This window comes from Eriocheir sinensis, chromosome 35 (genome assembly GCF_024679095.1).
Source record: "Eriocheir sinensis breed Jianghai 21 chromosome 35, ASM2467909v1, whole genome shotgun sequence".
NCBI classification, from domain to species: Eukaryota; Metazoa; Arthropoda; class Malacostraca; order Decapoda; family Varunidae; genus Eriocheir; species Eriocheir sinensis.
Window position 1 is genome coordinate 17552800 of NC_066543.1, and position 13606 is coordinate 17566405.

The 13606-nt window shown below is 47.7% G+C and overlaps 1 protein-coding gene across 3 annotated transcripts in view; it reads right to left on the minus strand.

The window, feature by feature from the left end:
- LOC127007521 (telomerase-binding protein EST1A-like) overlaps positions 1–13606 on the minus strand; it is an 86388-nt gene that overhangs the window by 18175 nt on the left and 54607 nt on the right. For all 3 annotated transcript variants that reach the window (XM_050878655.1, XM_050878654.1, XM_050878656.1), the window contains exons 9-12: positions 3705–3927; positions 3033–3203; positions 2658–2846; positions 1722–1863 (exon numbers count right to left, since the gene is read on the minus strand). In XM_050878655.1, coding sequence (XP_050734612.1) covers positions 1722–1863; positions 2658–2846; positions 3033–3203; positions 3705–3927 — 725 coding nt within the window. The remainder of the gene's footprint in view (positions 1–1721; positions 1864–2657; positions 2847–3032; positions 3204–3704; positions 3928–13606) is intronic.

Here is a 13606-nt window from a genome sequence, read left to right on the forward strand (position 1 = left end):
CTACTACTATTATTACTACTACTACTAAAACCACTATTATTATTACTGCTACTACTACTACTACTGCTATCTCCTCCTGCCAATCGAAACACTCTATCAAAAAGAAGATCAGGAACAATTTTGACGAATGAGGATGATGGGAAACCTATTACACTTCTGATGGGAGAAAGGGGAGTGGATGGGTGGCGGAGGGAAGAGCTGGGGGAGGGAGAGACAGAGGAGGAAGGAAAGGTCACCCAGCACCTCGCAGGCGTCATTACCCACACACGCCTTCTCTCTTCCTCCTCCCTCCCACACCTCCTATCTATAATTTTTTTTCTCTCTCTCTCTCTCTCTCTCTCTCTCTCTCTCTCTCTCTCTCACACACACACACACACACACACACACACACACACACACACACATGGGCGTCAGGAGAAGTATGTTCAGGGATTCTTAAGCACCTCTATTAATATTTCACTTACGATCCTCCTCCTCCTCCTCCTCTTCCTACTCTTATAGTTTAAACACACACACACACACACACACACACACACACACTAACAAACACAATATTATGCTGCTATTACTACTACTACTACTACTACTATTACTACGACTACTACGACTACTACTACTTCTACTATTAAGAATCCACTACTAACGCGTCAGCCCACCACTACTTCTAGGAAACGATGTGTAAGAATGCAGATACGGTTTTTTTTTTCCATTATAACGTTTTCCATTCTTCGCATGATGCCTCCCTCCTCCCCCTGCCCTTTACTCCCCCCTCCCTCCCTTTCGCTTCACCCCTTTCCCCTAATCTCCCTTCTCTGCCACCCTCTCCCCCTCTTTCTCACCCTCACGTCTACTCTAACGCTCCCACGGTCACACACACACACACACACACACACACACACACATACACACACGACAACCTCCCACCCCCCATCAACCTGACAACACCCCTTCAAGCAGATTCACCCACACTAAGGCCCCCACAACAACCAGCCCCTTCAAACTCACCTTAACCCATTTTCCTACCACTTTGCAACCCCACAGACCCAACAACAACGGCCTACAGCCTCGCCTCACCCTTAATCACCACAGCAAAACCCCACCACAACCGTCACCCTTAACCCCTTTATCTAACCCCTTCAACACACCCACAGCCCCGTCAACCCACCCACATCCCTCAAAAAAACAGATACCCCTCACTCACCCCCAGCAAGACCCGACCGTAACCATCAGTCCCTTCAACCTCACTATAACCTCTTTATCTAAGCCTTCAACACCCCCAACCTCGTCAACACCCCTCGCCTCCGTCAACACCCCCACCTCCCCAGAAAAAGAGATTAATCATTCCCACCAAGACCCTACCCCAACCATTGCCCCCTTCAACCTTATTTTGACTCCTTTATTTAACCCCTTTAACGCCATCACAACCCCGTCAACGCCACCAACAGCCCCTTCAATGCCCCCACTACCCCGTCTACGTCACCAACAGCCCCGTCAATGACCCCACAACCCCGTCAACGCCACCAACAGCCCCGTCAATGCCCCCACAACCCCGTCAACGCCACCAACAGCCCCGTCAATGCCCCCACAACCACGTCTACGTCACCAACAGCCCCGTCAATGCCCCATAACCCCGTCAACGTCCCCAAGCCCACATCAATGCCCACACAGTTCCGCCCACTCACCCACTGCCCCGTTAACGCCCCGATAGCACGTCTACTCACCCACAAGCGGCACCATCACCGTGTAAGGCCCCCCGGCGAGGTCTTGCACCACGTCCAGGTGTTCAATGAAGCAGTTGGTATCAGGAACGAGGTAACGGGGCCGAACCTCCATCTCCAGGGTGACGGAGCCCTCCAGGAGACTCTGTGAGGGCAGGGAGGGAGATGAGGGTGAGAAAAGGGTGTTGGGAAGGTAGTGTTGTGAGAGCAGAAAGGAAGGGAGGGTGAGAATAGGGTGTGGGGGATAGAGGTGTGATGAGAGGAGGAATCAAGGGGAAGGTGAGAAAAGTGTGAAATGATGAGCGGGGGGAAAGGGTTAGAAAAAGGGCAAGGGAAGGACAGAGGTGTGAGATAGGAGGAGAAAGGAGGAAGGGGGTGAAGAATAGTGTAGGAAAGTGTTTGGGAAAGAGGGTGAGGGGAGGATATGGATGTGATTTTTTTTTTCAAGGGCATAAAAAAAGGTAATAATTAAAAAAAAAAAAAAAAAAAAAAAAAAAAAGCCCGCTACTCACAGCTCCAAAAAAGAGTTAGAGTGGCCGAAAGAGAGGTCAATTTCGGGAGGAGAGAGAGGTGTCCTGATACCCTGATAGGTGTCCTGATGCGTGAAGCAGGAGGTTAAGAATGGTGAAGTAAATGTTGTAAGGATGAGAGAAGAGAAGAATGGTGGAGGAAAGGGAGGAGAGGAAAAGGGACAACTAAGTGCCTGGCCAACTACCTGACTGACTAACCAACTACTTGATTGCCTGACTGACTCATGATCATCACCATTACGTTAAACACATATAAATGACTGGACTGAATGACATACGTTTTGGCTGATGGATTTATTGCTTTGTTACATGAATGACTGAGGTAAATGTATGGAATGACTGCCTGAATGCCTGCCTGATTAACTAACACATCATCATCATCATCATCATCGTCATCATCATCACGTACATGTAATCGCTTCTGCTGCCGGTGCCTCTTCTCCAGCATCTTCTTCCTCTTCTTCAGCAGCTTGACGGTGGAGGAGAGGCCGTCCTCCTCCACACCCCCCTCCGCCTCCTGTTCCTCCTCCCCGCCCTCCGAAGTCTCACTCTCGCTTAGGGAGTCCTCAACCTCCACATCTGACCCGCTGTAGGACCCCTGCGAAGGATTGAAGGATATGAAGGGGTGAGGAGTGGATGCGTTTGGATAAAATGAAGATAAACACACACACACACACACACACACACACACACACACACACACACACACACACACACACACACACACACACAGTTTTCGTCCCTCCCACCCACATTTCCCTTACACACAAACAAACACACTCACCATGGCGGCGGCGGTGACGGGTGAGGGGGGCGGCGACGTGTCCACCACCGACACCAGCACGTCCCCTCTATCTGTCTTCTGCAGCCGCAACACGGGGGGATCTACGCCGCACAGGAACTGACACAGGACCGTCTGCAGCCTGGCCACGCGCGCCCAGTCCCGTGCCCGACCCTGCGGAGGAGAAAGATGGAGGTGGTTATGGTGGTGGATGTTGAGAGAGAGGAAATTTAAGAACATAGGTGTGCTTGTAGAGATAGGATGTAAGGAATTGAAAACTAATATAAAGGAAGGAGAAGCATACATAAGATAATAGAGGAAATCAGACAGGTAACCTCAAACCAATGCGCAAAGACAGACCCCCCACACCCACAACTCACCCCCACACCCACACACAACTCACCCCCACACCCACACACAACTCCCATCCACACCCACGCCCACACACACAAACCCTCTCACACAAACACAAACTTCCCCCCCGACACACGCAACCCCCTCCCCACACAAGCAACTCCCACACGCACACAACCCCGCCCCACACACACACAAACAACCCCCCCACACAACTTCTCTCCACACACACAACCCCCAAACACACACAAAGAAACATACCACCCCTCCCCACACAAACAACCCTACACACGCACACACAAACCCCCTACACACACATACCATGAGGGCCGAGGCCGGGACGTAGGTGAGGGAGGCGTGGGCGGAGAGGAGCGGCTTGTACCCCCTCAGGAAGGTGTCCTCCGTGAGTCTAAGGGGCAGCAGGTCCCCGGGGGGCGTGGGAGTACCGGCGGTCACCTGCGTCAGGGGCACGTCAGGAGAAGGGAAGCCCCGCAAGATCGTGGCCAACTCGGCGACACTGGCCCACGTGTCCTCCCGTTCGTTCCTGTGGGGGAAGAGTGAGTGAGTGAGTGAGTGGGTGAGTGAGTGAACGGGTGAGTGAGTGAGTGTGTCCTACTTGTGGGGGAAGGGTGAGAATGGAGGGAGGGAAATGTGGAGGGAGGGGCGGAGAGATAGTGTGAGTGAACGAGTGAGTGAGTGAACGAGTGTCCTACTTGTGGGGGAAGGGTGAGGATGGAGGGAGGGAAATGTGGAGGGAGGGGCTGAGAGATAGTGTGAGTGAACGGGTGAGTGAGTGAGTGTGTCCTACTTGTGGGGGAAGGGTGAGGATGGAGGGAGGGAAATGTGGAGGGAGGGGCGGAGTGAGTGAGTGAGTGAGTGAACGAATGTCCTGCTTGTGGGGGAAGGGTGAGGATGGAGGGAGGGGCGGAGGGATAGTGTGAGTGAGTGAGTGAGTGAGTGAGTGAACGAACGAGAAACAACCGATTAATTAACTTATAAGAGAAGAAGGGGTTGTCAAAAGGCGTTAAACAGAAGAGCAGGTGAGGGAAGGAGGGAGGGAGGATATGAATGGGTGAGATAGTGAGTACCTGACTGACTGACTATCGCTGAGAGATATAACGAATAAAAGTGTTATAGGTTGAGTGACTGACTGATTCACTCTCGTTTCCCTCTTTTTTCAATCACCACACACACAAAAAGTATATTGTTATGGTTACTCTTTGCCCCTCCCCGTCATCACCACCACCACCACCATCACCACCATCGACCACCCCGACTTTCCTAATCCCGACCTTGCAAAACATAAACCACAAAACCCACATTGTTCATCTCCATTCCATCCCGGACTTTTACCTCCGAATACCTCTGATCCCTCCTCCTTCTCTCCCTCCTCCTCCTCCTCCTCCTACTCCCACTACTACTACTACTACTTCTCCTCTACCTCTTCTTATTTCTTCTCTTCTCCTCCTCTTTCTCCTCCTCCTCCTTCTTCACTACCCCACCACATGCCTTCAACCCCTAACTAGCCTACAGCTTCCCCATTCCTCCTCTTCCTCCTCCTCCTCCTCTCCCGCTCAGCATCACGGCCCCCAAACAGGAACTTTCCATCATAACACTCGCCCGTTCCCTCGAGTTTTAATAAAGACCCAAGACCACGAATTACATGCAGCAACAATGGCAGCAAGAGGAGCCTTTATCCCATCTTCTTCTCGCTGGCCAAGAAGAAAGAAAGAATGATGACAACAGACAGACAGAATAAGTTAACAGCATTTTCCTTTGGGCGAGTAAACGAAGAAGAAGAAGAAGAAGAAGAAGAAGAAGAAGAAGAAGAGAGAGAGAGAGAGAGAGAGAGAGAGAGAGAGAGAGAGAGAGAGAGAGAGAGAGAGAGAGAGAGAGAGAGAGAGAGAGAGAGAGAGAGAGAGAGAGAGAGAGAGAGAGAGAGAGAGAGAGAGAGAGAGAGAGAGAGATAACAAGAGTAAACAAGGCAGGGAAGAAGCAAGCATACATCACATGACCGCTTGGCAAACACCACCATCACCACCCCACCACCACCACCTCGCTACCCCCACTCCCAACACTACCACCACCACCACCACCTCCACCGCCCAGTTTCGGATGAGCCTGCCTGGTGGTGGAGAGGAGAGTAGGAAGAGATTATGAGAGAATAGAGAAGAAGGATGAACAGGGAGAAAGAGAAAGAGGGAAAGAAGGGAAGAAGGGTGAAATGGAAAGAGAAAAAATAGAAATCATTAGATGGTTAGAATTATATGAAAAAAAAAAGGATAACGATGATATATAAGGACGAGGAGAAAAAATGTTTCGTTGGAGATATGTTGTGTTGTTGTTGCTGTTGTTGTTGTTGTTGTTGTTGTGTTATTGTTGTTACTGTTATTGTTGCTGGTGCTGTTGTTGGAGTTGTTGTTGTTGTTGTTGGTGGTGGTGGTGCTGGTGGTGCTGGTGGTGGAAATAAAATGTCTAATCCAATGCACACCACTAACATTTATCTCAGTTCACCACCACCACCACCACCACACACAGACCCCCTCCCCACAGTTCGGTTCTCTGCCCCTTTTATCACCTCCAATTAGCCGCCTCCGTCTTCCTTACGACCGACAAGCGTGTTTGGCCCTCCACCAACCACACCAGGCAGGCTTTCGTGTTTTTTTTTTTTTTTTTTTTTTGTGTGTGTGTGTGTGCTCCCCTCCTCCGCTCTACTTCTGTGCCTCCTCTTCTGCTTCCACTTCTGCTATTATTAGTAGTGGAATTAGTATTAGTATTAGTATTATTACTGTGCTTCTCTTTCCTTCTCATCCCTCTTCTCTACCTCCACCTCCACTTCCTCCTCCTTCTCCTCCTTCTCCTTTTTATACTCCCCTCCCCAACTCTTTACTAGTCTGCTTCTGTACCTACTTCCTCCTTCTCTTCCTCTCTTTTCTGATTTTTTATTGTACTTCCCTTCTCCTCTTTACTAGTCTTCTTCTGTACCTCCTCGTCTACTTCTTCCTCTTCCTTCTCTTCCTCTCTTTCCTGCTTTTTAATTGTACTTCCCTCCCCCTCTTTACTAGACTTCTTCTATGCCTCCTCGTTCACTCCTTCCTTCTTCTCCTCCTCCTCCTCCTCTTCCTCTCTTTGCTGATGCTCCTGCTACTGCTGGTGATGCTCCTCCTCCATCACCACCACCACCACCACTGCCACCACTTTCTTTTATGCATTTTATTAGTACATTCTTTTTATATATATTTTCTTCCTATTTTTTATTCCTATATCTATTTCTTCTTCCTAGTCTTCTTCTTTTCCTCCTTCTCCTCCTCCTCTATTCTCTTTATTGTGTCCATCAATGTCCTAGAAATAGAACTAAAGCCTCTCCATCAATTTTTGCTAAAGAACACAAATGCAGATGGAAAGATCTTCAAAAACGGCTGACTGCGAAACCATCCATAAAAAAAACTGACCGGATTTTTTTTACAACAAAGGAGACAGCTCAAGGGCACAAAAAAAGGAAACAATAGTAAAAAAGCCCGCTACTTGCTGCTCCTAAAAAGAATCCAAAGAGGTGGCCGAAAGAGAGGATTGTTATGTGTTCGAAATATCAGCAAACGTTCCTCAACCTTGACAGTGTAGAGTAAAAATATCAACGTTGAGAGCATTGCCATATCAAGAACAACACAAGCGACTAAACCTCTTAACGTTAATTGGAAAAAGAGACGCCTACGGAGGAATTCGATGGAGGTGTTCATGTACCTAAACAAGCTCAGTACTGTCCGTCACTCCGTCAACTCCGAACTAACCCGAAAACTAAAACGTAGAAAGAGCGGCCAACCCATTCAAGGGAGGTGATACGGTACAGTCATCGGCAGGGGTAGGTATTCACTTTCCTCACACCGAATCATTCGCCAAAACGTTTCTGTAGAAGTAGTTTTTAGCGGGCCAGAGTGTGTGTGTGTGGGGGTGGGTGGGGGGGGGGACGTGTGCGTGTGTGTGTGTTTGTGTGTGTCCCCTTGAGCTCCTTCGTTTGCTGCTAAAAAAAATGATTAATCCGAAAACGATCGTCCAAAGAAAATCACACAGCCCGTTATTTCGATGCGTAAGGAGTGCACTGAACGGCCCCGCCTGACACACATACGGCAGACGATTTAATAATATGATCCTCAGGCGACTGAGGTATTTGATGAAATTATTGAATCGCTAAAGCAGGTAACCTCGTGTGGTGTCAAAAGGCTTTACGTTGCCTCCACTTCCTTGTTTCGATGTTAAGCTATTTTTTTTTCTTCGTTTTTGCTTTTCTTTCTGTTCTGCTTCTCTTCCCTTCCTTCTTCTTCCACTCCTCCTTCTCCTTCTTCTTTTTCTTTTTCTTTTTCTTCTTCTTCTTCTTATTATTATTCTTATTATTATTATTATTATTATTTTATTATTATTATTACTATTATTATTATTATTATTATTATTATTATTATTATTATACTTCTCTTTCCTTCTCATCCCTCTTCTCTACCTCCACCTCCTCCTCCTCCTCCTCCTCCTCCTCGCTTAATTTATGTTCTTGTTGTTTTCTGAGCCTCGTTTATCTAAATATCGGTACAACAATTCCGCGTCTTATATTTCGCTGCCAAGGACTTCATTTCTCCGTCTTCGTCATGAATTATCGAAACTTTTTCTTTTCCTTTTTTTTTTTTTTTTTTTTTGAGGCAACATTCTCTTCGCTTTATTCGTCTGTTACGCGGGTCATGACTTAGTTTCCCTCTTCTTTGGGGAGGTGATTTTCTTGGGTAATTTTCTTTCGTCTTTCTCCATTTCACGCACGAACACATTTTTTCCTTCGCCCATTAAAGATTTTCTATATTGCGACTATCTCCTCCTCCTCTTCTTTCTCCCTTCTCCTCCTTCCCCTTAATGTCCTTCTTACTTCCCGTTCTTATTCCTACTTTTCCTTCTGTCCCAAACTACTACTACTACTACTACTACTACCAATAATAATAATAATATGAAGAAGAAGAACAAAATACTTCAATCACTTCTTCTCCTTCATGACATTACCCGCTCTCCCCCACCCCCCCCAACTCCTCCTCCTCCCAACAAGCAGCTGACGACGCGGCGCTATATGAGAAAATTCATGCCATAACTCAAAACAAGCAGTCGGTGATTATTGGGGACTTTAACTGTCCTAAAATCAACTGGAACACAATGAATGGAGACCAGGAGGGTAATAGGCTACTCGAAATGTTAGAAGACAATACCAGCGCAGCCTCAGAGCTTGCAGAACCCTCATCCGCCAGTGTAAGCGCGACTGAGAAGCGAATAGCACGCGAATCCAAGTCTAACAATTTTTTTTTTTTTTTTACATATATAAGAACAAAAAAGAAGTCGAAATGCAACATCGGTCCCCTGATAGATGAAAGCGGCGCCCTAACACAAGACAACAGACACATGGTCGAAATCCTGAGCAAGAACTTCGCGTCTGTGTTCACGGTCGAGAACACAGAGTCGATACCCGAGAGCCCTATTCCACCGAGGGGAATAACCCAACTAGAAATTGGCTCAATTGACGAAAGGGACGTGCAGAAGTACCAAGATAAACTAGAGACAAACAAGTCAACCGGACCCGACGACTTGTCACCCAAGCTGCTCAAGGAACTCAAGAAGCAAATAATTAAGCCACTCACCGCCATCTATAACTTGACACTACAACAAAATAAAGTTCCTGAAGACTGGAAACAAGCGAACGTAAAACCGATCTACAAGAAGGGAGACAAGAGCGAGGCCCTGAACTACAGGCCAATTAGCTTGACTTCAGTGGCTGGAGAAGTTCTCGAGAAGATTATCAGGGAAAAACTCGTCAAGTTTCTTGAAGACAACAATATCATTTCCGATGCTCAGCACGGCTTCAGGAACAAGCGCTCATGCTTAACCAACTTACTGGATTTTTTTCAGGGATATATATGAAAACTGGGATAATCACGTCCCCAGCGATGTTATCTATCTAGACTTTCAGAAGGCCTTTGACAAGGTTCCGCACGAACGACTTCTCAAGAAACTGAAATCGGCAGGATTGGGGGACAATCTGATTGCGTGGATAAAAGATTGGCTCACTGGAAGAAAGCAACGAGTTCTACTCAACGGGCAGGCCTCCGAGTGGCTCCCGGTGACAAGTGGTGTGCCACAGGGGTCAGTGCTGGGCCCCATACTCTTTATTATATATATCAACGACCTAGAACTAGGATTAAAATCCACACTTTCTAAATTTGCTGACGACACCAAGGTGGGAGGGAAGGCCCTCACGACAGCAGACTGCGAAATCATCAAGAGAGATTTGGACCAGATCGCTCAGTGGTCGGAAAAGTAGCGGATGTCCTTCAACACTACCAAATGTAAAGTAATGCACATCGGGTCCAGAAATAGCAACCACACCTACTACATGGGTGGTGAACCACTACAGGTAGTGCAAGAGGAAAAACACCTCGGGGTCACTGTCAGTAGTGACCTGAAGCACGCAAAACACTGCAACACTGCCTGCAATACTATGCTATGGTTCATGGCTGGCGAGAACTTGAAATACAAGACGGGGGGGTTGTTAAACTTAGTACACCTCTGGTAAGGCCCCCACTGGAATACTTGAACTACTCGAGAGTACAGCGACGCGCTACGAAATGATTAATGCAGTGAGACACACAATCTTACGACGTACGACTCGAGCGACTCAACTTTTCACGTTGGAAAAGAGAGACTGCTGGAGTGATACAAGTCTTCACAATGTCCACCCAAAACTCTTCACTACTACAATCTAAGCGCGAACAAACAAACGGTAAAAAATAATCAAGCCAAGCGATGCTTTACGGATATCAGCAGAGTCGTCCGCCATTGGAACAACCTTCAATCACATTGACCGTCAATTTGTTGCGTCGGGAGTGAACTATACGTATCCACAAGTACGTTCAGTAGTGCTTTAATCCTTCCCGCAAGCCACTCCTGTGGCTGACGGATTGATTAAATCTCTCAGAGCAGGCAGCCTCGCAATGTGTCAATAGGCTCTCTGCTCCCTGCTCGTCCATGTTTCCATGTTTCCCCCTCCTCCTCCTCCTCCTCCTTAGGTGTGTCAGGTGAGCAGCGTCCAGCCTCGAGGCTCACCTGGGGGCAAGCGTTGGCCAGGTGCCTGGGAGGGGAGTAACCTGCGCGCCTAACTGTTAACCACCTCCTCCTCCTCCTCCGCCCCCCCCTCCTCCTCCTCCTCCTCCTCCTCGTGATTGCGTGACCTCATTGCAAGGGAGGTAAAGCCGAGGTAAACAAAGGCTGACGTGTTTATGGAAATAGGAGTGTTGATCTCTCTCTCTCTCTCTCTCTCTCTCTCTCTCTCTCTCTCTCTCTCTCTCTCTCTCTCTCTCTCTCTCTCTCTCTCTCTCTCTCTCTCTCTCTCTCTCTCTCTCTCTCTCTCTCTCTCTCTCTCTCTCTCTCTCTCTCTCTCTCTCTCTCTCAGCGTTTGGACTAGTGTGTAATTACGTTTTCTTTCTTTTGTTTTCTTTCTTTCTTTTTCTTTCCTTTCGAGCCCAGAAGAGATAACCAAACATAAAGAATTAGATAATAGTTGTATTCCTACTTCTCATATACCAATATTTTTCTATTTTCCCTCCCCCTCCTCCTCCTCGGTATACTGAATGCTGTCACAAGAAAATATATTAAAAGGAGAGCTGATAGCGGGCGAGACCTATAAGAACAATATAATGTGTGTGTGTGTGTGTGTGTGTGTGTGTGTGTGTGTGTGTGTGTGTGTGTGTGTGTGTGCTCCTTATCTGCCCCTCATTCATTCCCCCTTCCTCTATTTCCTTATCTTCCCTTTCTCTCTTTCTCCTCTCTATGCCATTCACTACTAAACGTCCGTCTGCCCTCCCCTGCTGCCATTCCTCTTCCACATCTTTCATTTTTCTATTACCCTTTTTATTTAATGGCTCTCTATTTGCCACCCATCTCCCGTTTTTTTTCTCCCTTATTCCTGCCTTTGCAAAACATCACTCCATATTTCTTCCTTTCATTTCCTCTCACTGCTTTCCCTCATTCCTCTCACAATAAGGATTTAAACCATTTATTCGCCGTCTCCACCCTCCCCCTCTTACCTCCTCGCTACCACATCTTATACAAACAATAATCTCCTCCTCATCTACCTACTGCTACTACTACTACTACTACCACTTAGCTTACTCCTTCTCTCTTGTATCTCAGCTTTACCTTTACTTGCCTCCCTCCTTTCCCTCTCCCCTTCCTTACTTCTCATTCAACCAACCTTCCTTCATCTTCCCTTTTCCTTTCTCTTTCTCATTTCATAACAGTTTCCCTACGACTTCCACAACCACCACCACTACAACAACTACTACTACTACTACTACTACTACTACTACTACTACTACTACTACTACCACTACTACTACTACTACTACTACTCCTTCACCCTCGTCACCGTTCGCCACACCTTAACCTGCCCTGCCCTCCCCTCTCCCCCTTGCTCCGCTTCACAACCCTGCCAGATCTCACCTTGCGCCCCCCTCTGTCGACCTTGCCTCAGGCCCGGACATGTCGCTCTGAGGGAAATGTCCGTTTATGTGCGTGTCTATGAACGTGTCTGTGTACGTGTTAGCCGGTCTGCCAATCCAAGGTGCACATCAAAGGGAGGTAGGGGGGCATAGGGGAAATACCGACTCTCCTTTCGTCTTGTCTCGTCTGCTCTATCGTCTCTCTCTCTATCTCTCTCTCTCTCTCTCTCTCTCTCTCTCTCTCTCTCTCTCTCTCTCTCTCTCTCTCTCTCTCTCTCTCTCTCTCTCTCTTTACTTATATTAGGGAAAGAGAAATGGAAAAGGGTGGGGGGACTCTGGGGGGGGGGAAGGAAGGAATCAGGTGGGTGCGGATGTGGTGTAAGATCATATGACGCTTGATAACATAAACAGAAGAAAAGTAAAGAAAAAATGAATGAAAGAAAGAACACAATAATCATCAGAAGCAAGAAAATAACATCCACAAATAATAATGATAATATGAAGTAATGACAGGCTTTTTTTTTCCACAGCCACAGACGACCAGTTCAGAAATAAAATCCTTCTGTAATAAGATAAAAACGGAAAATGGCCTAAGAATAATCTCCTTTCTTGTTACGTGATCATCTGAGGGCTGCGTGAGGCAATGTCAAGGTCTCTCTCTCTCTCTCTCTCTCTCTCTCTCTCTGACACAACAATAAATAGAAAATGATCGACTACAACAACACTCTCTCTTCTCTTCTCTTCTCTCCTCTCCTCTCTCTCTCTCTCTCTCTCTCTCTCTCTCTCTCTCTCTCTCTCTCTCTCTCACACACACACACACACACACACACACACACACACACACACACACACCAAAATACAAAAAAAAAATTATTGGGGGAAATTATTATTCTCATTTTTATATCCTCCTCCTCCTCCTCTTCTTCCTCCTCCTTCATGTTGTCAAAGTAATGAGTTCGTGACCAGGTGGACCGCCAGGTGTCCTCAGGTAGCGGGGAAGGTGTGAAGGTGTGAGGGGATACGTGGGGAGGAGTGCGAGAAGGTGAGGGGGAGGAGGGGAATAGAGGGAGGGTGAAGGATGATGTATGGGACAGAGAGAATGTGAGGGCAAGTCAAGGAGGTGAGGCTGTGAGGGTGTGAGTGTGCAGAGGAAGGGGGGGGGGAAGGGGGGCTAAAGGGCATATGTGGAGGGGAAAAGAAAGAGGAAGTGAGGTACAGAGGGGATGTGAGGGTGACAGTCATCATACATAGGAGGTAGGAGATGAGGCTGTAAGGGTATGTGTGTAGGAGGTGAGAGGGGAGGTGTGAGGGAGGAAGAGGTCATTGATGGGGAGGTAAAGAAGGAGGATGTGAGGGGGATAGGAGATGTGAGGGAGTGTCAATCATTATAGGAGGGTGGAGATGAGGCTGTAAGGGTATGTGTGTAGGAGGTGAGAGGGGAGGTGTGAGGGAGGAAGAGGGCACTGGTGGGGAGGTAAAGAAGGAGGATGTGAGGGTGTGTCAATCGTTATGGGAGGGCGGAGATGAGACTGTAAGGGTATGAGTGTGTAGGAGGTGAGAGGGGAGGTGTGAGGGAGGAAGAGGGCATTGGTGGGGAGGTAAAGAAGGAGGATGTGAGGGGGATAGAAGATGTGAGGGTGTGTCAATCGTTATAGGAGGCTGGAGATGAGACTGTAGAGAAAAAATGATGGGAGAAATGAGGATGAG